This window comes from Vigna unguiculata, chromosome 7 (assembly GCF_004118075.2).
Source record: "Vigna unguiculata cultivar IT97K-499-35 chromosome 7, ASM411807v1, whole genome shotgun sequence".
In the NCBI taxonomy this organism is placed as follows: Eukaryota; Viridiplantae; Streptophyta; class Magnoliopsida; order Fabales; family Fabaceae; genus Vigna; species Vigna unguiculata.
Window position 1 is genome coordinate 10310315 of NC_040285.1, and position 27622 is coordinate 10337936.

The 27622-nt window shown below is 34.6% G+C and overlaps 1 protein-coding gene and 1 non-coding gene across 2 annotated transcripts; one reads left to right on the plus strand and one right to left on the minus strand.

The window, feature by feature from the left end:
• Nucleotides 1-9412: 9412 nt before the first annotated feature.
• On the minus strand, nucleotides 9413-12554 carry LOC114189491 (alpha carbonic anhydrase 7-like). Its single transcript, XM_028078064.1, has 7 exons — nucleotides 12427-12554; nucleotides 12135-12352; nucleotides 11374-11480; nucleotides 11148-11253; nucleotides 10886-11050; nucleotides 9663-9716; nucleotides 9413-9548 (listed from the first exon to the last, which is right to left on the minus strand). The coding sequence occupies exons 1-7, from the start codon at nucleotides 12533-12535 to the stop codon at nucleotides 9456-9458; spliced, it is 852 nt and encodes a 283-aa protein (XP_027933865.1). The 5' UTR covers nucleotides 12536-12554; the 3' UTR covers nucleotides 9413-9455.
• Nucleotides 12555-21095: 8541 nt separating this feature from the next.
• Nucleotides 21096-21169, plus strand: TRNAN-GUU. The gene has a single exon. It is a non-coding gene; the product is annotated as a tRNA-Asn (tRNA).
• The last annotated feature ends 6453 nt before the right edge of the window (nucleotides 21170-27622 follow it).

Below are 27622 nucleotides of genomic sequence, written 5' to 3' on the forward strand. Positions count from 1 at the left end.
GGCTAACTCCTTGTCAATAAATTGTCGGCCATTGTTTGTGATGATGGTATGTGGTACGCCATATCTGCATATAATTTCCTTCCACACAAATTGTTGAACTTGCTGGGCCGTGATGGTGGTTAGCGGCTTGGCTTCTATCCATTTAGTGAAATAATCGACGGCTACAATTAGGAATTTTACCTGCCCTTTGCCAGGTGAAAAGGGGCCGAGAATGTCCATTCCCCACTTAGCGAATGGCCGTGGGGATAGTATGTGGTGTAGTTGTTCTTATTTCTGGTGAATAAGGTTGCCATGTTTCTGACATGATTTGCATTTCCAGACATGATCCTGATAGTCTGCTTTTATAGTCAGCCAGAAATATCCGGCTCTAAGAACTCTAGTAGCCATGGTACGTGCGCCGGAATGGTAACCACAAATACCTTCGTGTAGCTCTTTGATAATATATTGGGCTTGCTCTGCAGTGACGCATTTAAGGAGGGGTTGGCCATATCCGCGTTTGTAGAGGTCATCGCCTATCATGGTGTACCTGGTGGCCTTGGCCAGCCAAGTTTTGTCTGCGTCTAGGGGGGGTTGCCGGTTTTGAGGTATTGGATGTAGGGGGTGGTCCAGTTATGGCTTTGGGAGGGGGTGACGTTGTTAGCTGGGGTGTGGGTTAAATTTTGACAAGTGTGTGTGATGGAAGGTGTGGATAGTGTTTGCTGTAGTAAGGATCGGTGACGGTTTTTTAGCTTGGTGCTGGCCAATTTGGAAAGGATATCGGCCCTGACGTTGTCGGTTCTTGGGATGTGTTCGACGCGAACTTGTTCGAAGGCAGATTGAATGACTGCACGGACCAGATGGTAATACTATAGAAGGATGGGGTCTTTGATCTGGAACTCGTCGTTTAGATGACCTACAGTAAGTTTGGAGTCGATTTTGCACGTTAATCTCTTGACGCCTACTTCGCGGGCTAGGGAAAGCCCGTCGAGGATGGCTTCGTATTCGGCTTGGTTATTTGACGTTTTGAAAGCAAAGTGAAGGGATTTTTCAATGAGAATGTCGTTGGGGCCTTCTAAGACGATGCCGGCGCCGGCACCCCTTGGATTTGAGGAACCATCTACATGAAGCGTCCACTGGTCCTCTATAGGTGTTTGTTGTAGGTCGTTGACGAAGTCTAAGAGACACTGGGCTTTGATGGGGCCGTGGGGTTCACAGCAGATCTTGAATTCTGATAGTTCCACGGCCCATGATGACATGCGTCCGGCCAGATCTGGTTTTTGTAATATTATTTGAATTGGGTAGTTGGTCTTAACGGTTATGGTGTGGTTTTGGAAATATGGGCGTAGGCGGCGTGCCGCGTGGACCAAAGATAGGGCCAACTTTTCTACCATTTGATATCTGGTTTCAGGATCTTGCAACGTTCTGCTCACAAAATATACAGGATGCTGTGTGCCTTCTATTTCTTGGATAAGCGCGGCGCTGACGGTATAGGTGGTGGCTGTGATGTATACAAGCAAGGGTTGATGGGTGTCCAGCTTGTGGAGGATAGGTGGGGAGGTTAAGGTTGTTTTTAGTTTTTGGAATATTTGTTCACAATCATCAGTCCACGTGAACCGGATGGATTTTTTTAGGAGTTGGATTATGGGTTGGGTTTGTTCAGCTAGTTTGGGTAGGAAACGGGAAATGGCTGTGAGACGGCCAATGAGACGTTGGACCTCCTTAATGGTAGTGGGGCTGCGCATTTCGATGATAGCCTTGCATTTTTCAAGGTTGGCCTCTATTCCACGTTGGGTTAACATAAAACCAAGGAACTTACCCCGGTCAACGCCGAATACACATTTGTCGGGGTTGAGCCGAAGGTTGTATTGGCGTAGTGCGGAGAAAACTGCTGATAGGTCTTCAGCATGTTGGTGATGACTTGGAGACTTGACAACCATATCGTTGACGTATACTTTGACGCAGTGTCCCATTAGGTGGCTGAACACCTTGTCCATTAGCCGTTGGTAAGTTGCTCCGGCGTTTTTGAGGCCAAAGGGCATGACCCTATAGAAGTAGTTGGCATCGTCCATGATGAAGGCGGTTTTGTGCATATCTGATGCGGCCATGGGGATTTGGTTATATCCTGAATATGCATCCAAAAAGCTAAGCACCTTGTTCCCTGCCCCGCCGTCCACGAGTCGGTCAATGTTGGGTAAGGGGTAAGCATCATGGGGGCAAGCCTTGTTCAAGTCTGTGTAGTCTACGCACATCCGCCATTTGCCATTGGCTTTCTTTACCAAGACAATGTTAGAAAGTCAAGTGGTGTACTGAGCTTCTTCTATAAACCCTGCGCTCAGTAGCTTGTCGGCTTCAACCTTGGCTGCTTGCCGACGTTCTTCGCCAAGCTTGCATTTTTTCTGGGATACGTAGCGAGCTTCTTTATATATGGATAATTTGTGGGATGCCACCTGGGGGTCCACTCTAGGGAGGTCGGCGGCCGACCAGGCGAAAAGATCGGTGTTGTTGATAAGGATGGGTGTGATGGTGGCACGCTCGTCAGAGTTTAAACCGGTGCCGAGGTTAATAGAGTGACCATTGGGAAGCTCTAGAGGAGAGGTGTCCTCAACTGATTCAAGGCGAACATCTCGGCCTATTCTGGGGTCAAGATCTTCGCTGGATAGGGCTATGCTGGAGCCGGGGGGTCTCTCGATATGGTTGGTTTGTTGGATTGGGAGTTGTGGTCGCAAGCTGGCCATGTAACATTCTCGTGCCAAGCGCTGGTCGTAATGGATGGTAAGGATATCGCCGGACGGGGCAGGGAACTTCATGGCTATGTGAAGGGTGGAAACGACGGCGCCAAGGGTATTGAGGGAAGGACGGCCCAGGAGGATGTTATAGGATGTTGGCGCGTCGACGATGAGGAAGCGGATTGGGATGGTTTTAGTTTGGGTCCCCTTTCGAAAGACGATGTGGAGGTCAATGTAGCCCCGGGTGGATACCTGTTCACCGAAAAAGCCATATATTGGCTCGTCATATGGGACCATGGCGGTGTCAGGAAGTTGAAGTTTTTGGTAGGTGGTCCAGTAGAGGATATCAACAGAGCTGCCCTGATCAACTAGGACTTTCTTGACAGCGTAATTTTCGATTTCAACAATGATGACCACGGGGTCGTCTTGTTGGTGGTCGAGGCCGTGAAAGTCATCATCTGTGAAGACGGTAGGAGGCATACGGCGTCTGTGGTGGGAATGGGTGATATGGTTAATGGATTGTATATGGCGGAGGTGTCTTTTTCTGGCAAAAGAGGTGGAGCCTCCGCTTGTGAAGCCACCAGAGATGGTGTTAATGGTGCCACGTAAGGGAGGGTCGACAGGGGTGATGTCGGTGCGGGCCGGCTCTGGTTCTTGACTGGTGGGTTGGGTGGGGTGTCTATCATGACGAGCGTCATGTGGAGGACGTCTGTGATCGGATCGGGGGGTGGCGGGTTCGAGAGGAGGAGGAGTGGTCGTCTCTTCGGATGAAGCGGCGAAAGTGGCCAGCACTGACCAGTTCTTCTATTTTATCCTGGAGTGTTTTGCATTCTTCTGTAGTGTGGCCATGGTTGCGGTGATAACGGCAATATTTGGTCATATCGGCATTGGGAGGTGTGGTTGTCTTGCGTGGTGGAGGGATTAGATCGGCTTGTAGGGCTTCGTCGAGGATGCGAGAGCGGGCTACGGTAAGAGGGGCATATCTGGTGAAGCGAGGTTGGCGGGGTTCGCATGGGCGGGTATCAGGACGTGGGTTAGGTTGTGGGGTAGGGTTGGCGGTGGTGGCTGCATAGTCGTTGCAAAATTTGGTGTTTGTATTTCCTCCATGCGAACATAGTCGGCTACACGTAACTTGAGTTCGTGCATAGAGGCAGGTGGGTGGAGATAAACGTTGTTGGCAATGGGGCCGGGTTGTAAGGTAGGGGCCGGGTTGTAAGGTAAGGGCCATGCACTAGAGGATCATTTCCTGATTTAGGTGTGGTGTACGAAGGGCTGCCTTGCTGAAGCGATCTATGAATGCTCTGAGTGGTTCGTTTTGTTCTTGTCGGATGCCTAGGAGGGATATAGTGGTAGTTTGGTGTGGGCGGCTGCCAGCGAAATGGGTAGAGAACATGTGGGAGAGGACGTCGAAGCTGTCGATGGAGTAAGGTGAAAGGGTTGTGAACCATTCTAGGGCAGGGCCCTTGAGGGTAGTGAGGAAAGCTTTGCAAAAGACTGCGTCTTGGGATGTGTATAGGGCGACATGGGTGATGTAGACCTTAAGGTGTTCGTCAGGGTCGGTTTCGCCAGTATAGCGATCCAGGGTGAAAGGTTCCCACTGGGCTGGAAGGGGGGTGTTGGCGATAAAATCAGTGAAGGGGGGTGTTGGCAATAAAGTCAGTGAAGGGGTGATGTCCCCTGGGCTGGTGGGGGGAGCAGGTGAGGTGGGATGGGATGGTTGATCATAGTGGGGAAGGTGGAGGTTAGGTTGTGAGGGGGGATGTGGGTTGTCGGAAGATATTGTGGGTTGTAGGGTGGAATATGTGTGGTGTGTAGGGTGGTGGGTATGTTGTAGGGGATTTGGGTGGTAGGGAGGGTAGCGGCGGGGGTTGGGGGTGCGGTAAGCCCCGGTTGGGTAGATGGGAAGTGAGGGGGATGGGTGACGGGGATGGGTGTTTGTTGAGTGGTGGTGAAGGTGTGAGGGGTGGGGTTGTACTCACTTTCTTCCTCTATGGGCTGGAAGGCCGGAGACTTCGCAGCTTCAGAAGTTTCTTTGGCTTTTCCCTTCAGATTGGGATCAACTTCGATCCTTCGCCTCAAGCGAGAGTTCTCTTGCCTCAATGCCTCCATTTCGTCAGCGCTGTGTTTCTTCAAATCTGCGAGTTCTTGTTGCATCTTTGCTTGACCGTCTGGGATGGCGGCCAGATCAGGGGTGATGCCAGGAGGTCCAGAGGGACCAACATCCGCTTGCTTGTTCACTCCAGCTTTGCTACGGGTGAAAACCATCTTCAGAGAAAAACGGGTACTAAAGGTGTTCGTCTCGTGCCCCACGGTGGGCGCCAATTGTTCCTGCAGAGAACAAATAAGATGAGTTAGGCACAAGTGTCACCTTACCATGTAGTCCGTTATCTCTTCAGTTGGTTTCTTCCCGGTTGATACATGTCAGCTTGAACCTAGGAGGGGTTACCTGCAGAAGAGTCTCTGAAGCTCAAGTAAGTCAAAGCTCTTAGAAAGTCAAATCAGTGATTAATGAATGCGTACCTTTAATTACTGGGGTCCATGCGTATTTATAGAGTATTAATGATGTCTGGTTGTCCCGTGGGCTGGGCCTTGACTTGGGTTCTATTGGGCTGTGAGTGAGCCTGGGCCCTAATCTAGGCCCTTAAGGCCTATTGAACGCGAGGGCTTCCATTTTACTAAGTCTTCAAGAGCGGTCTGATCCGTTTACTTCTTGACTTGTTAGATATCGTCCTTGGCCGCACACTGTCCTAGGTTGGCCGCTTTGTTGTTACTTTAGTCTTTATTCCGTTATGAGTCTGTGTCCATGCCAACCCAAGTCGTGTACTTGGGTTGTTTCCGGCATGTACGTGAGGGTTGTCATCTATATGGTTAATCTGACCAGGTCCGGTACAAGTTAGGCTGACTCGGCCTAGGCTGAATACCCGGCTGCCTTGATGCATTGTTTACTCATTTAGTTGAGTTCGTTAGGTGTGGTACAATTTTCTTTATAAACAATTTTACGAAAAATAAATAAAAAATATAAGTTCTATTTCTTATACAAGTTAAAGGAAAATTCTTTACTCAAACTTGTATAGAAGTTCCATTTATTCAACTTTTTTTTATGGGTAAATTAGTATTAACCTATGAAAAAGTTTTAATAAAATTTACCTTTTCGTTTTTCTTTTGAATAAGTAAAAAATTTTATTTAAAATAAGAGCTAAATAATTTATATTTTCTGTTGTCGATTACTTTTTTTCTACTGATTTGGTGAGATCTATAAGCGGAGGGAACCCATGTGTGAACCTCATCGATATGGTTTCCTAGATTTTGTACAATATTTTACTTTAGATTTATTTGCTATAAAAATATTAATTGATTAATTTCTTTCATTCCATTTTATAGGAATGCATGAGTTACTTGTTTCTATATGTTGTTCAAGTTGATTTGGAAGTTTAGAAGCTTTATGAAGATCACTTTACAAACAAATTTGATGTGTATTTTTTTTTTATATTTAAATTAATATAAAATAAAAACTATGAGTACTTTGTATTTTTTTAGATATTTACATTGATGTAATTGTGAATGAATATTTTTTGCAATTTTAAATGATCAATGAAATTAATGTTGGTTATTTTTATTTTTAAGTAGTGTTTTTAATTTTTAAATTTATTTATTATTATGATAAATATTTTTTATTAAGTTATGAATTTGTAAACACAGAGTATAAAAAGGTGGATTATAAACAAATAATTTATAATTATAAAAAATAATGTAATTTTTGAATTAAGACACTAAAAAAATGAAATAATATGAGAATAATGGCAGTTCAAATTGACAATTCTTATATTGAATTTGTTTTCTAGAATTAAAAATTGTGAGGAGTATAATTTTTGTTATATACATATAGAAAACACCCCACTTTATACATTGCAACAAATGGTGATGTTGCAGATAGGGATATCAACGGGACGGGTAGGGTGTGGATAATAAATTTTTCATACCTTACCTACTAGATAAATATTTGTCCTGTACCCGTATCTATATCTGTCAGATATCCGTTATGCGGGTACCCACATAATTTTTTAATATCTATGGATATCTACGGGTACCCGCAGATATTTACAAAAAAATAAAAATAAATATTTAACAACATATTTTAATCGTAAATTCGAATAAAATACAATACATAACATTCATAAATTTTAAACAAAGTCCAAATAACCCATTTAAATAGTGTTGAATGATAATTCACAAAGAAATAATTTTTTTTTTAAAACTAATTGATAAAAAAATAACTCATTCAAAATCAATATGTTAATATTTTAATCATGTTTTTTTTTCTTTTTTAATTTAAATTAGAGTATAGCGGATACGGGTATCTATGGGTACAAATACTATGATACCCGTACCCGCCCCGTTAACATGCGGGTATTAAAAATACTCGTACTTGTTACTCGCAGGTATCCATTTACAATATCAATTTTCTACCTATTGCAGATTTTATCCAGAGATACCCGTGTGTACGAATTTTTTTAACATCACTAGTTGTAGCGGTTCACTTGAAACCACTACATTATACTTTGGGGCGACACAAATTCCGATGATTCTCGAAATCACCACACATGTAAATAATAATAGTTAAAACGTCCTAACAATAGTTGTAGTGAGCTTTTTTATTATTTTCACGAAGTCCTTGTAGCGAGCTTTCCATGTGTGACGTTCTGCCAACAGTTGGGACTCTCTTTCTTCACATTACTCAGATGCATTAAGGCCTTTTGCTTGCCAATATTTGTTGCGGCCAACTCTTTCTTCAAGCCCTCTATTTCAACAACCAATTTACTTGTATCCAGTAGTTTCCTCATAACAGTTTCCAAATGGCGACCCATCACCATAGTCCTGGCTTGAAACTCATTTGATGCATATAACACAGTCTTTCGGTGAGTGGTCGAGACTATGTTGGCTTCTTCTGGTCACAATGATACCTCTATCCCTTTATTGATTTTCAATTTGGCATCGAATAGAGCTACAAGAGAGCTCATTATACTCTCATTGGCAGTTGATCACATTCTTTTTAGAGATGGAGGCAGAGGAGTTCCTGGCTTGGAGGGCCTTTCCTACGCTTGCTCTTTTTCTTTTCAGTTGGAGGGGGCATCGGGTCACCTTTTTTGGCGAACAACTTGTCCACAACATACTAGCTTATTCTTTCTTCATCTAAGCAACAACCATGATATATGCAAAGGAAAAATGCCATTAACTAGGGTTAACAATGCAAAGACAATATACAATAAGCTAGCCATACATACCAAAAAGATCATCACATGGATGAGAGGAGCCAGAAACCCCACCAATTTTCCTTGAAAGAAGCTTCTTAAGCAAATGGTCCAAGTAGGACAATATATGCATGTCTTTCGAGGTCATGCAGGTTCTCGGCCAAACTCGATATTTTATGCAGTTCTTGGTCAATAGAAAGGAAATGTGGGTCTTTTGTCATCAAAGTAAAAATACTCGATCCCTGCTGGCCTTATGACCACCTTGAAAAACCCAGTCTCAAACTTTTTAGAAGATTAGGTATAGGATCCTAGCAAGCAATGGTTAGAGAATGAAAACGACCTTGAAGGTAATAAAGTCATGCCTCCATCTAGGTAATATAAAAAAAGGGTTCAATTGCCAAAGTAAGGATCATATCCATTCCTGAATACATCAATTACAAATATCTAAGATTGGATCCTTGCTAACTTGAGTGACAGAGTTGTTACAGGTTCCCACTCTATGAAAATATCGTTAAGACGAGGCAATTTAGGATAATCCACATGAAGAAGGACTGGAAAATCGAAGACTTTTGAGATAACTCAATTCCTTTCAAGAACAATTTAAAATTTAGTATTCTAAAATTAAAATATATGTTTTACTATGGTTGCTAAATTTGTATTAAATTTAGATCAATATTTTAACATGATTTACAACTTTTAAATAAATTAAATTGGAATGTTAAGGGCATGTAAGGAGTTGCCACAGGTACATGTTTTTTTTTTTTATCAACACACGTCCATGCTATTTTGTTTAGATAATAATGCGTTTTTCTTCTTTACAATTCTTTTTTCATTCTTTGATCATCCTTATTTTTAAATTATCCCAGTTTCTCTTCTTTACATTTCTTTCTCTTTCTTTGATCATCATTATTTTTAATATATCCCACTAAGATTTTTTACTATTTTTATTCAGACATCACAGTCACATATAAGAGTGCATCCGGCCATTCCATGTCGAAATTTAACCTTTTCAACGACACTGAAAAAAAAAGGATAAATTAACAAACTCATGTTAATTCTATATATATGAACTTTGAGATTTTAAGTAAATCGGTATTTCAGAGTTCAATTATTACCTATCAATCATCAAATGAACAAATTCATTAAAAAATTAAAAACCATGGAAATAATAGAAAGCTCGTATAGAAAAACATATATAAAATAAAATCTCTTCTAAATACATACATAACTGAAACATATTATAGATGATTTAATGTTTTAGGAACTATTTTTCTTTTCAATTACTTTTATATAAAACATTAATACTTCGTTTCAAATTGAAACCAATTAACATTTATATATCCATCAAACGATTCTTCAAGTGAAACTTCTTAAGTGAGACTTTCAAATATCTCCACACTATAAATGAACATAACAGAATATAAACAAAATTTTATTTAAAAAATATAAACACGTAAAAAAAGCTAAATATATCTGAAAAATATCACGAAAATGTGAGAATTTATTTTTTTGATTTTGCTCTGCTTTTGAATCTGAAGTATAATATATCTCTTTGGTTACGTGGCTGCCTTGGTCTTGAATTCCTCTCTGCATGCTGCAAAATTTGGCATATTTGAAATTAAACGTTTTTTTTACAAGAGTTCTTCAATGTAAGTTTCTTATTAAATTTGGAATCACAGAATGAATAGTGGCACATTGAATGGCTTACATCATGCACTGCGTCCCTCAAAAGTCTCACTTGTGCTTCCGACACTGTCCTTATCTGCATAGGATAGTTAAAATTTTCAAATCAATTAAAATGACTATCAAATAAAAAAAAATAAGATAAATATTACAAAAACTAAAAAAAATATAAAAATACAATCACTCATCTAAAACTAATGGAGAAAAATATTATAGTGAAGTCTTTTATTTTGTTATAATAAGATCAATATATAAATTTGTAGGGTGTAGGAGATAAAAATTTAATTGTAATTTTACAAAATTAAGCGCACAGCTATATATATTCACCCTCAAATGTTTTTTAATTTTGATTAACATAATAAATGCTTATTAATTTAAATGACAAAACGGACCTTCTTTGAATTTGCTAGGTTAAAACGGGTTTAGTTGGTCCTCCAATGAAAAAGTCATATTTATTATTTATATTATTTATTAATGACAAGCCAATTCGTCAAAAATATAAATAAAAAATTATAATATTTGTTTTGTAAAATAATTCACATAAATAAATTTAGCTAAAGATGTAAATATGTAAATAATTAGGTATACATTTCATTTGAATATTAATTTTTATTAGAACAACTCAATTCATAAATAAGCTATGAATTCTAAAAAAACATATATGTTACTTCTTAAAATATTTAAATCTTAAAAATATAGCATATATATATATATTAGAAACTTTAAACATAAATTTTTAATGTTTTTATAAAAGATATTTGATGAAGGGTTGACCTTATATAGAACATGATCTGTATTCTCATTCCTAGTAATTTCACTAATTTTGATTAGGGTTTAAAAAATCAGAAGCTAACTTTCATTACAAAATAAGTTTTTGTTTTCAAACTTGTAATATCAAACTAAAAAGAATTCAAAATAAAAAAAAAAAAAACAAATTTGTATTTTAAATTTTGATCCAACAGCAACTTCGGTAACATTATTATGATCAAAATCACCTTGGAGATATTCCACTTTAGAGCTCGGTAACATTATTATGATCAATCACTTTGGAGATATTATACTTTAGAGTGTAAAATTCTGTTACAGTTTTGTTTTTAAAAAACGTCTTCAGGAGGAAGAAGTATTAAAATGCGCTTAACTTTAACTCCTAAATGATGTAAAACTATTAGGTATATCAGAATATATATATTTTTTAAATAACATATTTATGAAGAGAAAGAAAAAACACATGGTTTGAATAACTCGTACCTTTCTATCAATGTTCCATATGACACCTTCAGTGCAAGGAGGAGTGGTGAGTGAGCCTAAGTATCTATAATACATATTGCCTCTTGTCTGTATTCCAAAGGGATTTTTCTCTCCAATTTCTCTCTCTACTTCCCCTTCAACAAGGTGCTCAATATCTTTCTCAAGCTGAATTTTCAGACACATTGCTTGCTTTCAATAACAATGGAAATTATGAAACCATGAAATATTAAATTGGAACAAGTTTGAGTGAGTAATGAATGACCTGAGAGAGAAAACGATCAGGGCGATGCCCTATCTTGTAGAAAGCACCAACCACCAAAATTTTGTTTTCCATACTTACATGCACCATGTGCATCTCCAAGTCATACCTATTGTATCAAGAAAAAAAGAGGCATAGTTCAAAATATTATGTTGTCTCACCATTTAAATATATGTTTCAACTTTTCAACTTTTTTATTTGATATCTTAAATAAAAGTGCAAATTATACTTCCTGCCATTGATGGAATGTTCAGAAGGAGAGTGCCAATGACACTGTTTCAGAAAGAATTCGGTTCCATTGATTTGTATTGAGCCGGCATCACCCTTCCAATATACCTGCAACCGAATACAGTATACACATGAATGATGAAAGTATATATATATATATTACAATAAAATTCTCCATTATAACAAATTTTAGTGATAAAATTGTTTTAGGAACTATAGGGATCGATTTAAATATTAATTTATAAAATAAAATATTATTAATTATTAAAATATTTATTATTATGAATTAATAATTAAAATTGGTCTCTAAAATCTAGCTAACAAGGTGTAATCAATAATTTTGTATTTTGTCAATTGGTATCTAAATTGATAAGTATAGTGATTAATAATTTTTGGTCATTAAATTTAATTATTGTTTAAGAGTTTACAACATAAAAAAAGAATTAGAAAACTAAGTGTACGGAAACATATATATGGAAATAACAGTTGAAAATTCAAGTGTAATTTTAAATTTTGTATTGAATAAAAATGAAAAGTTTAAGTACTATATAAGATTAAAGATCTATAAATTTATTATTTTAAGGTTTTAGGAGGTAGTATTAATTCTTATGTTTGTCTCTTGGGTGAATTCTTCTTTTAATAAAGTTTCATCGGTAATATCAAAATCAATGAGTAATTTTGATGACCGGTTCGTACAAGTATCTTTATAGATAATAAGAGGGGAAAAAAAGAAGAGAAATTAGGTGGTAATGAGAGACTGACAGCAATATCATGGCCTCTGTTGATTATGGTGGCATTAGAAGAAAAGTAATCGGTGAAGAGTAATTGACAGCGAGGGATGATTTGGACTCTGGCACATGACAAGTCTATGGGAGATTGCATGTGTCCATGTTTACAAGCTGACCATTCTTTCTTTAACTCTCCCCAGTGACTAGGTCCCTTTTCACTTCCTCTCATGTAATCAAACTCTCTCTCGTCCTCTGCACAGTAACATTTTCTCTCATAATTTCCTCATAAATCACAATAATAATAACACTAAAAAGATCAAACTTACCAATTTCTTCCACTTCTTCACCTCTTGTTGATGCTGAATCTAACAAGACCATCGAAAAAAGCATGACCAAAGTTGGAACTATACATCTCTTCACTCTTGAAAGTTTCATGCTTACATGTAAAAAAGAAACAATGTATGACTGAGGTACTGGCCTAAAAGTTTGATTGTGTATATATATATATATTGAATGGTAGACGATTAATTGCATAATATAAAGTGATAAATATTCAATGAATTGGAGCTAGGCTTGGTTCAAATTTTCTTGTCTTATTAAAATGGCTCATCAATATAGAGGACAAGTGGTGATAAAGTATCCATTAATTAAAGTAAAGAAGAGCACGAAAAGATTGATTAATGGAATTTTTCTTGTAAGTATCCAGAGATATGGGGAATTTGAGGAACTAGATATAGGTAGAATGTAGAGGTAGCTACAATGAGAAGCAAGAAAAAAATAAGTTGCAAACGGGTGGCAAAGAATGAGAGGATCTTCTTCAATAAATTCTTTGGCTTAATTTCTAATTTTGTTTCTATTAATTCGCTTTAGTAATTTTTATTTAAGAAAAAGTAATTTAAATTGAATTTTTATTTGTGTAAAAAAGACTTAATGTAATTCCATTTTGATAACATTAACATTATTTAAAATGTCATATGGGTAATTTCTACTTGAAAAATATTAAGTGTCAAAAAATAAATCATAATTTAGATTTTAAATTCAAATTCTATTATGGTCAATTTAGTAAAATATGCAACATTAAATTTTTTTTAGAAAAATAAAAACTCAATTAAATTAATGTATATATATAAATATGAAAAGAAATAAAAAATCTAAATATACTAATTAAACCTAAATTCCTTTATATACTATATTGAGACTTAAGATAAATTTAGGGTAAATAAGTAAGTCTAATCTTTTACCTTAAAAATTGATATTATAAATCCTTAAAGAATGTGGTGAGAAGTAGCAAGTGGTAATGAGCTTATAGTCCCTTTGACCAAAGAGGAATTAATTTTGCTTAGATGGGTTGGAAGCCGCCATATGGAATGTCACTGTCGGTTAAATGGCAATTGCCAAACTCTTTCAAGGCTACAACAGTTTATCATTTATAGAGACATAAAAATGCCTTTGCATTTGTCTCACACAAACCTCAAACTTTGTATATGTTAAAGAGTTTAGCCCTTTTCACAACCAAACACATAAAAATATAAAATAATAATTATCGGGTATCACATGAAAAAAAAAAATACCCCAAACCAATTCAAAATGCGTGAATTTAGTCATTTTAACCAAATTTTGTTAAGTTTATCTGATGTTTCAAGCCCATTTCATGATAGTATTTAAATTATTTACACTGTTTGACACATTTTTTCTTCAATATTAACTTAAATACTATAATGAAATGTGCTTGAAATGTCAGACAAACTTAACAAACTTTGGTTAAAAGGACTAAATTCACGCATTTTGAAAGATGAAGGACTAAATTGGTATAAAGTTTTGATGAGGGACTAATTCCAAAATTCATTGAAACTTGAGGGACCAAAAACATATTTAACTCTACTTTTATATATATGTTTATAAATGGTTTGAAGAAGTGAGCGATGACTTTTTATAGAAAAAAAAAAAATAAGTGAGTAATACCTTTTTTATATATTTATTTATTTATTTGTAAATGGTATGAATACGTAAAGGATGAATTTTGATAGAAAAGAGAAAAATAAATGAGAGGAATAGATTGAAGAGTATAGTTGTTTTGAAAAAACAAAAGAGGTAAATGACCAATTTTAAGTTCTTAAACGTGTAAATAAGTAACACAATATCCTTGAAAGAATTATTTTCTTTTATTTAGTCCTTGTACAAAAAGTATGATAATTATGTTCTAGTATTCAATTTAGTAACATCATTTTGTCAATACAGAAGAACCAACTTTCACAATAAGTTGTATTTTTCTGAAGGCCAGTGTAATATTTAAGCCGCCGTAAATTGAAGAATTAATTCACATTTCTTACAATATTTATATCAAATTATAACTTTTGTTTTTTAAGGACTAAATTATCAACAGTTTATATGTTTTTAGAAAAAAAATTATCATTTATCTTAAAGAATAGAGAAAACTTATGGAAGAAAGAAACAAGAAAATGTATTTTCGAAATGATTTTAGTTAATAAACCCTTTTATCAAGATATCTTTTAGGACTTAAATGTAAGAGTGTTTAAACGAGTTGAACTTAATTAAATTATATAACAATCGAATTAAACTACAGAAAGTAGTTTGTTATTGAAAAAAATAGTTCAAGTATAACTAAATTATTTTTATTTTCTTTAGTTTGGTTAATTACGTTCTACACTTTTTAATTGATTTTTTTATAACTTAAACTAATTTAATTGTCTTAATTATTATTACACATTGAATAAAATTTAATTTTATAAAAAGATATCACTTTATTTCTTTCAACTCAATTTCATGCATGAATTTATTTATGATAAAAATTATTAAAAAAATATATTGATGCAATGTTCCATGATCATTCAATTAAACCTAGCCTCTTCATTTGCTCCTAGGGTTTTTGTGTCTATAAAGGTTTGAACACACAACCATCCAATTATCAAGACAATGCATAATCAATTCAACCAATTCATCTTTCGTGATAATCTTTATAAATTTAGGATTATATTATCACTCATCATGATTAAGCATATTATTATAAAAATATTAGACAATAAAATAACACATAATGGGCATACACAAGACTCGAAATCAAGTCCTTTGATAATAATAAAGCACTCTCAACCACTTAAGCTAATACTCCACATCATAAAAGCTAGTATTAAATGTCATAATGGCTCCCACTACCCGCATTTATTAAATAAATTTTTATTTAGTTATTTAAATTTTTTGGGTCTTACAAAAATCATGAATATGTTGTTGTGTGATTCAGTCATCGGGTTATGACTGGATAATGGTAAGTGTGATATGAATTGTGTGTGGCGTGATTAGGGTTTATTAGAACCTGCCAAAACTAGTAACACTAGCATTATTGGTATGGCGCCTCACGATGCAGGATGAGCCGCCAGGCGATAGTGAACCAAGACAGTGGCAGTGGCCACTGGACTCGCGTGGCGCCTGGCGGACGGGGTGGTCCCGCTAGGTGAAAGTAATCTGGCAAAGACTCTAGAAGGCGCGTAGCGCCTGGCAGTAGGAGTTCACCACTAGGTGGCCGCTAGGCGGCTTGGAGCGTGAGTGTGCCTAACAACGTGGTGTGTGGCGCCAGGCGATTTCGGATGTAGTGATGGATTATGCGAGGGATTCTAAACAACTTTGGATGGAGGTCTTGATGCAATTCCTTGTTGTGGGCCCAGTTACGAGTGCAACTTGTATTCGGGTAACACGTGGCCACTCAAGGTTGTAGCCTGGTAGTTTTGGAAGCCTAGTGGAGTGTGCGAGATCGTGGCTCGTACAAATGGGTTCCGAAGATTGTCCTCCTCAGTGTTATCCGACGAGTTTTTTAGTCTTGGGACAAATATGAACCGTGGTTCGTATTGGGGAATTCCACTTGGTGTTGCGGATTGTGCCCATGACAAGATTATTCACGCGTATGGACTATAGGTGGTGGCTTGTAGTCGGAGAGGCGAGTAGACACTCGTGGCAGTAAAGATCGATCAATGTAATCATCAAAGAGTGTAGAATCAAGAGGCTTCCAGCGGAAGATTTGGAAGTCGAGGATTAAGGATTGGGGTTCTAACAAGGGCCATGGGTTTGAAATTGTATTCTTAATTTATATTATTTTCCTTTTATTTGAGCTCATCCTATCTGTGTGTGTTTAGGGATGATCATATAACTTGCTATATGGGAGCAGATGTTGATGCAGGTGAGCATATGGACACTTAGAGACGGAGTGAGGCTAGCCATGGAAGAATTTATATGGAATTATCTTTACGGATTTTGATTTATGGACTATTTCTATAATCAATTACTATGACTTATGTTATATTTGTAGTGTGAACGTATTTACGAATTTGATCTTTTGGTGCGTATAAACTAAATTTTAAATTTTTCTCCCCCTTTTGGGAAAGTAATTTTATTAATAAATGTTGTTATTAGTATTTCTATTATTTTAATTTTAAATAAGTAATTTTTGGCTAGGACATTACAACTATTATCCTAGTGATATAATAGTAGTCTGTTTCAACACCTATATTTATTTTGTAAAAAGACTTATTTGAGGTTTTGATAAATTTAAAGACTTTTCATTCATATTTGTTTTTGATAATTGTTTTCTTGGAGTGGAATTTTCAGAAATCAAATCAGTTGTATTATTGTTGTCTTTTGTCTCCATGAGTTTCTTCCAATACTTTCTTCAACAAAAAGGCAATTCTTTATTTAGCTTTTCACATTCTATGTTCTATTTTTCAATGTTTTGAATCATATCCTTATTTAACTTACATAGAATCGTGTTCTCTAGTAAAAGTCTTGCATTCTCATTTTAAATTTCATCAGAAAAAAATTGTTCTTATTCAATTTTTTTCAGATCTTTACTCACACTTTTAAAATTATTTTTAAGGCTTTATATGCCTCTATAATCCTAGCATAATTAGAAATGGCTTCACGATATGCAGGACAAACAAAATGCAAGTCAAAAAAATCTACCTCTTCTTCATTATTGTCATCCGATGCAGAACTAGTAGCATATGCCATGAGATTGAAATGAACTTTTTAATTTGAATTTTGAAGGACCAACATCGTCCTTTGCTCCTTTATTGGTAAGAGTAAGTTTTTCCTATATTTCTTTGGTAGACAATGGCATAAACCTTATTGTTTTCTTCATCTGATAAGCCACATGGTAGGATGTTTTTAGCTTTAACATTAATTCAAAACCAATATTTCTCGCTTTCATCACATGTTTTGCCTGAGAACAACTCTTTTTTGTCATTAAATGATGTAGGAATGCCATAATTAATAATTTTCTGTAATTCTATATTGATAGAGTAAAAATATTACATCATCCTTAGCTTCCACAGATTATACTTTTTATGGTCTACACGGATTATATCTTGTCCTTGTTTCTCCATTTGGTCTACACGGATTTGTCCTCAAACTGATGCAAAGGTAGGCTCTAATACCACTTAATAATACAATTAAGGTTTAGAAAGGGGGAAGGGTGATAGAGGATTGAATTGAGTATGTAAACATTTCCTTTTGCAAAGATAGATTTGACGAGATGAAGTAATATGATATGATGAACAAATACACATAATTTATACTAGTTCACCCAAACCTACAAGATATGTCTAGTTCTCTCTTAAGAACGCTACTTAAGAGGTTCCATTAATAAAATAAAGTATTATTATAATGAGTACATAAACCTCTCCAGGTTATGAGTATCACCCTCTCCAAGTATCCCAAGTATCAACCTCTTTAGGTGAAACCTATATAACCTCTCTAGCTATAACATGTTTAACCTTTTCATGTATCCATCTAAATCTCCCCTATGATATTAAAGTTTGTCAGTGGAATAAAGAGACACTCAAAGTAAGACTGCATAATTTAAAGTCACTGGATAAGCTTCACAATGTAAAAATTTTTACAATGGTTAACCACACACCCACTATTTTCACTAACTAGATTTTTTCTATTTGACTTAGTCCTTTGAACCATTTTCTCTTTTGAATCTCTCTTCTACATAATCTTACTTTGTACTTCCTTTTCTTATCATCTTTTTCAATCTCTATTTTACAACTCAGCTTGATTTTCATTTTATAAGCATGTTGGGAATATGACTTTTGGAGACTTTTTACTTCTAAATTATTTTGTTGTTTAAAAACTTCTTTGTATCAACATCTTTTTCTTTGACTATTAAGAAATATTCTTATCTGAGCTTTAGATTTTTTTTTCCTTCTTTTCTTGTTGGTTTCTTTTCTTTCTTTCGTTTCTCTATCTTCTCTCAGTTAAGTCTTTCTTCAATCTTAAATGAAGATGACCATTATAACATAGAGAAATTTCATTTGGTAATATAATGAATGATCATTTTCGAGATCAACACTTTAAAAGGAAATTACTAATAAAATTTTCAAGATAATCCTTAGAATTTCTTCTTTGAGATTCTTTGGTTACGAGATAGATATCATCTTTTGAATTTCTTTATCTTTTTTTTGTCGCATATAGATATCAAAGAGCACTTCATATAGAAAGTATTGATATAATCTTCTCTCTATTGAAGATTAGATGCACCCTTTTTGAATGACGTATTTTGATGGTAACAAAAACATCATAAAGAAATTGGTTAGATGAGATGAAGACACTAATAGACTATACCAAGTAACCATCAGATGAAAAATTGACTAGACATTGTCAATTGATCTACCAAATATAAATTGTGAGTATGTTAACACTATAGTGTGTGCTCATGAGTTTAAAGCAAGCTTTCTCAAAAGCATAATTAACAGAGACACGATAAAATATAAAGATTGGATGAAACAAGTCTAGAAGTGAAGAATAGACGAGCTAAGTCAAAAGAGTTCAACAAATCAGTCAAAACAAAGAGAACTCCACCAGACGAGTCAAAGCTTATGACAAAAGTCATGTTGACCAAATGAGTCATATTGACTAGATGAGTGAAAACATTAGATACATAAAAGCATTAGATGACTTGTAACATCCCGCTCGGATATTATGAGTTTTCAATAAAATAAAAGAGAAATGATAAATCAACATCATTTATTATACTACCTTTCCCAAAAACACGGGAAAATTTAAAACTATTACAACGTCAAAAGCTCAAAATCCTCAACATTATAATTATGAAATGGGAAAAACCAAGTTCAATAATAAAAGCATTACAAAGTCTTTAAAATCCATCCAAGCAATAAAACTCCATAGAAAAAAAATCCCCCACGATAGCCCAAGCTCCAGCTCTATGCCTCACCATAACCACCTACACCATCCAAGCAATAACACTGAGGAGGGCAATCTTTCGAAACCCATCCATACAAGCCACGATCTCGCACACTCTACTAGACTTCCAAAACCACCAGGCTACAACCTCGAGTGGCCACGTGTTACCCCAATACAAGTTACACTCGTAACTGGGCCCCCAACAAAGCATCGCATCAAGACCTCCATCCAAAGCTATGTAGAATCCCTCGCGTAATCCATCATTGCATCCAAAACTGCCTAGCACAACATCCACGTCGCTAGGTTAACTCGCGTTCTAGACCACTTGGCAGAACACTTGGCGCTGCCGGGCGGTAACCCGCTGGATTTTGGTCCAAGCTTAGTTCTACAACACACCGCCTAATGGGACTACTTCCGTTGCCAAGCGCCAACTCTCGGGTTTTACTCGAGAGTTCACTTTGTGGCCTATCTCTTGGCGGTTTACACCGTTTCGCCAAATGTCACACCAGTAATTGGTAATTTACTGGTATTTGACACTCTAGAATAGGTTCCAATGAACCTATTTACACAAGACACTCAGTACACGCAAAACAAGCATTCGTGACAAGTAAATATACTTTCATATAATTAAGTTGAACTCAGCTACACAATATCTCATGGTCAAACATCAAACACAACCATATTCTTGCTTTTATACATCCTGGAGAATCATAATAAATTCACATAAAACTATCAAAACAAAGTGTTATACCCAACATACAATCTTGGACAACCAAACGATATACAAAGAAGGAAAAACACAAATCATTATCCCAAAATATCGCACATGCAATAAAATAGTAACAATGATAATCATAAAAAAACAACAACAATAACAATAATAATAATAATATGGTTGTGTTTAATGACAATAAAAATAAAAATAAAAATAATGAAAATAATAATAAAATAAAATGAAACAATAATACTAATAAGATAAAATAATAAGATAAAATAATTATAATAAAATAATAAAATAATAATAATAATAATAATAATAAATAAATAAAGCAATAATAATAAATAATAATGATAATAAAATCATAAATAAAATAAAACAATGATAATAATAAAATAATAATAAAATAAAATAAATAAATAATAATAATAATAAAGATATTTATAAATTAAAATAAAATAATAATAATAATAATAATAATAATAATAATAAAAATAATATTATAAATAATAGTAATAATTATAATATTAATAATAAAATGAAATTTTAAAAATAATGAAAATAATAATAAAATTAAATTAAATAGTAATGATAAAGCAGTAGTATTAATAAAATAAAATAATAATAATAAAATAATAATTATAAAATAAAGAAATAATAATGAAAATAAAATCATCAATAAAACAAAAACAATGATAACAATAATAATAATAAAAGAACAATAGTAAAATAATAATACTAATAAAAATAATTATAAAATAAAATAAAATGAGATTAATAATAATAATCAAAATAATAATAATAATAATATAAATAATAATAATATAAATAACAATAATATAAATAATAATAATAATAATAAAATAAAACTATAAAAAATAAAAATCTATAACAATATATAAGGAGAATTCTCTATGTGTCCACATTTTGTTATTTGAGTTTTACCCTTTATTATTTTAAAGTTTAATTAAACCGTTATTTTAACGTTATTTGAGTGTAATGTTATTCTAAAACTTCTTTATCTTAAACTGTTATTTTAAAAATTATTTTTATGTACATATGAAGGTTGGAATAGCTCAGTTGGTTAGAGCGTGTGGCTGTTAACCACAAGGTCGGAGGTTCAAACCCTCCTTCTAGCGAAATGGTTTCTCTTTTTTGGAACCTTCTTAGAACAATATTTCGTAGAAATTTTCCTTCATTATTTTAAAAATTAATTCTTTTATAAACAATTTAATTTTAACCGTTATTCTAAATATTTCTTTTCTCTTAAACCGTTATTTTAAAAACTTCTTTTGTATACATAGTTTAATTTTCTAATTTTACATTTTATAACTATTTTAAAAATTAATTATATATTTTTTTATTGATCTTAACTTAAATTTCTATGAAAATAAAAAAATACGAACACACATGCTGCCAAGCGAAATACGCTTCCAGACCTCTTGGCGGGGGACACGTGCCGCCAAGCGCCAAGCGCCTCTAATGCTACTATTTCTACAGGTATCGCTTGGCGGGACAACGCTTACATCCATGCACCAACATCCAGGCACCACACGCTCTAGTACCCCATTGGTTTTGTAGCTATCGCCTAGCGGTCAAACACTACTGCTATACACTACACCAGTACTTGCGCAGTAGTGATTTTTTCTTAAGCACCCAAAGCAGATTTCACCCCATACCAATCAAGGCATCCACCATGTAGCAATATCTACTAAGTTAGTTGCACTATTTCTCACAGATTTGGCTTCTCATCAATGTTCCCATTCCTCTTTTCAGATTCACTAATACAATTGCATTAATAAAAGACTTGCATGAGTTCAACTTTTCTTATGTACAGTGTGTCATCACCAAATCATACTACCTGCATTCCAACATATTCCCCTATATTTCCTCACTCTCCAAAAAATTACTAATAACAAGTTTGTCACACCCAAGCCTATAATTATACTTCATGTCCACTTAGCCAACTCTATGGAGAAAATTTCCATTCATATATTGTATTATGCCCGGTCCAGTTATTCCCTAATTAAAATGTAACCTCTAATGCACTGTCGTGGTATTCCCTTTTTCCATTAATCATCACATAAATTCATACTACTAATTTATACATATCATCCACAAAGACCTCTGTCCAACTAATCCTCTCAAATCCAAAGTTAGCAATAACCTGATTCACAAGAATCTTGAACCCATCATCACTCCTCACAGCCACGCCAAACACTGTCTTTGCGATGGCGCCTGACGGCTTAATCAATACCGCCATAGCATTATGGGAAATTCCCAGAATTTTCCAACACCTGTAAAGACCCTCCCATTTTTCCCAAATTCTTTGTTTAGTCTATTTCAGCAATTCTACAATTCCCATGATTATAGTGTACAATTGCTTCACTTAAACTATATCCAGTAACATTTTATAATGTAATTAAACAATAGTTAATCTTAGACCCTCAAACCCCCAAATTTCCAACCCTAGAGCATTTTTCATCCAATCCTCTCCAAATGACTCTTGTCACAGTGTATTTCAATAGTTAACGACATCTAATCATTAACCCGAGCATAAAGGTCCTACTTCTCCGATCAAAACCAGCCCAAAACATAAAAAACCTAAGAATCGAGCCAAAATTACCCGTGTCGCCTAGCGGTTGTTCATCACTGCCAGGCAGTTCATCCAAAAGCCCAAAAATTTGGGTTGAACTGGGTGTATCACTTGGCGAATCGTTTATGCCGCCAAGCGGTTTCTGGCAAAAATCCAGAAAATAGGGAAAATTGCATGTGTCGCTTGGATGTTTTTTCCAGAAATCCAAAAACTCGAGATTTTTGGCAAACAGAAATAATGCACACTCATTTGTTTTTCCAAACCATTCAACCAATTCATGTTTCGTGATAATTTCTATAATTCTATGATTATATTATCACTCATCATGATCAAACATATTATTAAAATAATAATCAATTAAATAACACATAAACAACATACATAGGACTTGAACCCAAGTCCCCTCATAATAACCAAGTACTCTCAACCATGTGAGTTAGTACTATTTCACATCATAACAATCAACATTTAATGTCATAAAGGCTCCCACTACCCGCATTTATTAATTAACTATTAATTTAATTAATTAAATTTCGCGAGTCTTACATGACTACCCATATTCGACACCCTTGATACAACTTAATTTTTACAGCTGTTATTTTTCCGTATAATTACTAGTTGAATATTCAGTTTAATTGAAATAAATATTTTTATCTGATTATTGGAAAATCAAATTATTAAAATGAGCTTCAACATTTAAAAATTATCTCTTGATAATTATACTCTAAAGAAATAATGTTATCAAATGAAACAATCAATTTTCATATATATATATATATATATATATATATATATATATATATATATATATATATATATATATATATATATATATATATTCTCGGTGATTGATGACTAAATTGATCATGATTGATGTAAGACCCGTGAAATTTAATTAATAAAATAAATAATTAATTAATAAATGTGGGTAGTGGAAGTCTCTATGGCGTTAAATGTTAATTTGTATGATGTGAAAAAGTATTAGCTCAAATGGTTGAGAGTATTTGGTTGTGTGAGAAGACTTAGGTTCAAATCCTATGTATGTCATTTATGTGTTATTTAATTGATTATTATTTTAATAATATGCTTGATCATGATGAGTGATAATATAATCCTAGAGTTATAGGAATTATCAGGAGCCGGACTACGTTCTCTGCATGAATTATAACATGTTTGTGTATGATCTTCCCCTTACTTTACTTGAAATTCGTGTTCTAGAATTTTTTCAGAAACCGCCTGGCGGGGCTTCAAAGCCGCAAGGCGACTCATACCATTTTCTATGCATTTCTAGTTCCTGAGAGGAACCACCTAGCGGCACGAACTGAGCCACCAGGCGACGTGTGCTTTTCAACCAAGTTTCTGGGTTTCTGGATCATCTGCATGGTAGTGATGAACATCCGCCAGGTGACGCGAGCCATGTTGGCTCGATTTTGAATGTTCTTGGTGTTTTAGATTGATTCTGATCGATGGATAAAGTTGGAATTGATTATGGGTGCCTGGGAAAAAGGGATTATGGTGAAATTGCAGTGGGATACGAAGGAATTTAATGAAATTGGTCAAATATGAATATTAGGATTTAAGATTTGGGGTTTTGGTGTTGATCAAATTAAGTAGAGAATGTTAGTAGAATTTCATGTATTGAAAGCTTTATGAATGAACTATGAACTTAATCGCGTGAGTGCAATCTATTAAGTTGAAATTTTGGAGAATCTGGAAATCTGGGTATGAGTAACGTTTGAAAATGTAAGGGAAATTTTCTGGGCTCTAGGACAAGATGAACCACCTGGCGGCACCTAAATTTCCGCTAGGCGCTATACTAGAGTAGTGGGCACTATGTGGTTGGCGTACAGTGCGGGTTGGGGAGTTTACTCTTGTCATTTGGAGTACTAGAAAGGGAATTTGGATATGCTAGTTATGGAATTTAAAAGATAAATATTGCATGAGGTAGGACTACATGAGAATGTCAAGTAATAACTTATAAATTAGTTTTAATAGGTTTAGATGCTATGATAGTACATTACAAGTTAACTAAACTAGAGTTTTGTTGATAGTAAAACAAAATATAATTCTGAGAGTTGGAAATGTTAAGTGGTTTCATCTAAGTTGAAAATGCGGTGTAGATATAGGTTATGGTGTAATTGTTATGTTAAGTGAAATTGAGTGGAGAATGAGGTAACCTTTGGAGTCAATGATAGTGTAAGTGGTAAGAAGTGGACAATGGATTAATGTGCATTAACAAGAGTGATCTTCCAACAAATCAATTGGTTGGTACTTTGGGTTGGGGAAACCATATGGGAATGGAACTATTAGTAATAAGTTAAGAAGCATGGAAACCAAGACTGTAGGATATGACATCTAGAACTTGGTGAAAGTTACAATATGTTTTTATGTCGAGATTAGAGAAATAGTTTGTTCTGTGGTGCTGAAAACCAATGAATTCGCATTATTGGTATGGTGCCTAGTGATGAGGATGATCCGCTAGGCGATAGCTACAATTGTAGTGTCTCTGGGAGCGCGTGGTGCCTGGTGGTGAAGTTGGTCCCGCCAAGCGACACCTGCAGTTAGTGGCATCAGAGGCATTTGGCGTCAGGCGGCCTGGAAGCGAGTTTTGCTTGGTGGCTCAAGAGCAACGCCAGGCGATAATGGAGATGCATAATGACGGTTTGCTTTTGATGTGCGTGGTTTACAAGGCTTTGATGATAACTTAAAGGTCGGCTTGCTAGTGTTCCTTGAGTTGTGGCTCGGAACGTATCCCTTGAGTTGTAGCTTAGGATAGGGGTTAAGCACGTGGCATTCCTTAAGTTGTGGCTCAAAATGACATTTCTTGAGTTGTGGCTTGGGATGACGGATGAACACGAGGAACTCTTGAGTTGTGGCTTGGGTTGGCGAGTGTTGCCTGTGTGAGTGTGCGAGTTGTGCCTTGTACGGATGGGTCTAGATAGTTACCCTCCTCAGTATGTGGGTGACGAGTTTGGTAGTCTTGGGAAATTACGAACTATGTTCATATTGGGAACTCCACCTAGCGTTACAGAGTATGGTTCGTAGCTAGTTTCTTGCACGTGTTCTACAAGTTGTGGCAGCAAGACATCTTGAGGTATTCATCTAAAGATGTAGAGCATGGATAACATGGCGGTGGCCATGTGGTTTTGAATTAAAGGATGGGTTCCTTTGATGTTTGTTTGTTTTATATATGTGATTTGTATATGTTTTATATATTGTTAGCTCACCATATATATTTGTGTTTGGCGATGATCGTGTACGCGGTTCACGAGAGCAGATGATGTTGTATGTGGATCTGGTGAGGCGTAGAGCCGAAGTGGGACTAGTCTAGGAGAAAAGTTTTACCAGAGATTTTATTATGATTTTGAATAAATTGTAAACTTTTTCTCTTATTAGACTTGATTAATGTATTTGGATTTTTATAAGTATGGATTTAAGTTTATTTTACAATGAAATAAAGTTTTAAATTCCCTGTGGTCTAAGTTTATTTTACAATGAAATAAACTTTCCCACGTTTTTTGGAATTATAATTATATTAAATGAGGTATTATTTTCACTACAACAAAAATCACTTTAGACAACAACATAAAATTATGATATAAATTATAAAAACCGTGGTCTAAAGATTAGACCACAATTTTTTAGGCGTGGTATAGGTGAGTGTAGCTATAGGTAATAGATAACAGTTTTTAGTATGACAATATTTTTAAAATCGTTGCTTAAAATTCTCACAATAAACAACAATTTTACATGTTGATTTTATACCTTACCTATGTTTTTAGACCACATTTTTACTAGTTTTGCCCACATAGTTTAAAGCAACAATTATATAATCATGGACTTTCATGATATTTATACATCATTTATAAAAATGTTGTTTATTATATGTTTAGGCTACATTTATTTAGTCGTTGTCTATTTTAGTGTGGTCTAAACTATAAATTGTTGTAGTGTTTAATTTTTATTTTATTTTATTTAAATTAGTAATATCAGGACGAGATGTTACAAATTACAATTAAAAGTTATTATAATTCATACAAGTTATTTTAGAATGTTGCACAAAGTTTTCCTAAGTAGGAAAATATTGAACGTTGGAGAGAAAATCAAATTGTAAAGATTCCAAATCAAGCTCATGTTGATGCAAAAAATAAAGGAAATAATCAAAGAATTTCAACTAGAGACATCTAAAGACTTGAAGAATATATCAAGTCATTCCATCTAAAGAGCAATCAAGGAAAAGATTGATGAAATATCACACCTTACTAATAGTTACATAAGTCTAGAATATCCAAGTAAAGCTTGAAAATTTGAACCAATATTTATAGCCCATGGAACTCCTTCATTATATGCATGAATTTCTACAAAATAGAGAAATATATATCTTCATCTATAAATTCCAATCATTCCATAAGAAAATTTAAAATATGACATAATTCCGACTAATGAGTAACTAAAACAAATTAGAGACTATCACAACACCTAAAAACTTTGTTACAAACAACAATCAATGGGAGTAAGATTTCCTTTAGTTTGTTGAACAAAAATAAGTCAACTCATTTTTTCTTGTAAGTTTAAATGTGAATCATTAGAACTTCATCTAGCATCAACAATCACAATTCATAATTGTAGGGAATCAAATTCCTAGATTCTGAAAGATAAAAGAAAAGGAAGAGATACAAACATTATCATTCAATCCTTGAAACTAGGATTTGATTATCGCGAAGGTCGATGCTAGATAAACAAAAGAAAGAGCCTGAATCAAGGGCAATCTAAATCCAAACACCACACGACACGAAAATACAAACTAAGCTAGAGGAAAACAACTCACATAGGTATCTCCCTTTACACAAACAATCACAAGCAAAAATAGAACCAATAAACTTAATATCAAAATGTACGAAACCATAGCCGAATCAAATCAATGAGGCATTCAATTATTCAAATTGAACTTAAAATATATTTAAATACCTAAACCAAGTAAATCTATGAGCTCATA

What these genes read in the sequence shown, in the direction of transcription:
- LOC114189491 (XM_028078064.1), bottom strand. Translation starts at nt 12,535, where the DNA reads ATGAAACTTTCAAGAGTGAAGAGATGTATAGTTCCAACTTTGGTCATG. An exon ending in CATTCCATCAATGGCAGGAA is followed by an intron (nt 11,254 to 11,373) that starts GTATAATTTGCA and finishes TTGATACAATAG; the next exon opens with GTATGACTTGGAGATGCACA. An exon ending in TGAGGGACGCAGTGCATGAT is followed by an intron (nt 9,549 to 9,662) that starts GTAAGCCATTCA and finishes CAAATTTTGCAG; the next exon opens with CATGCAGAGAGGAATTCAAG.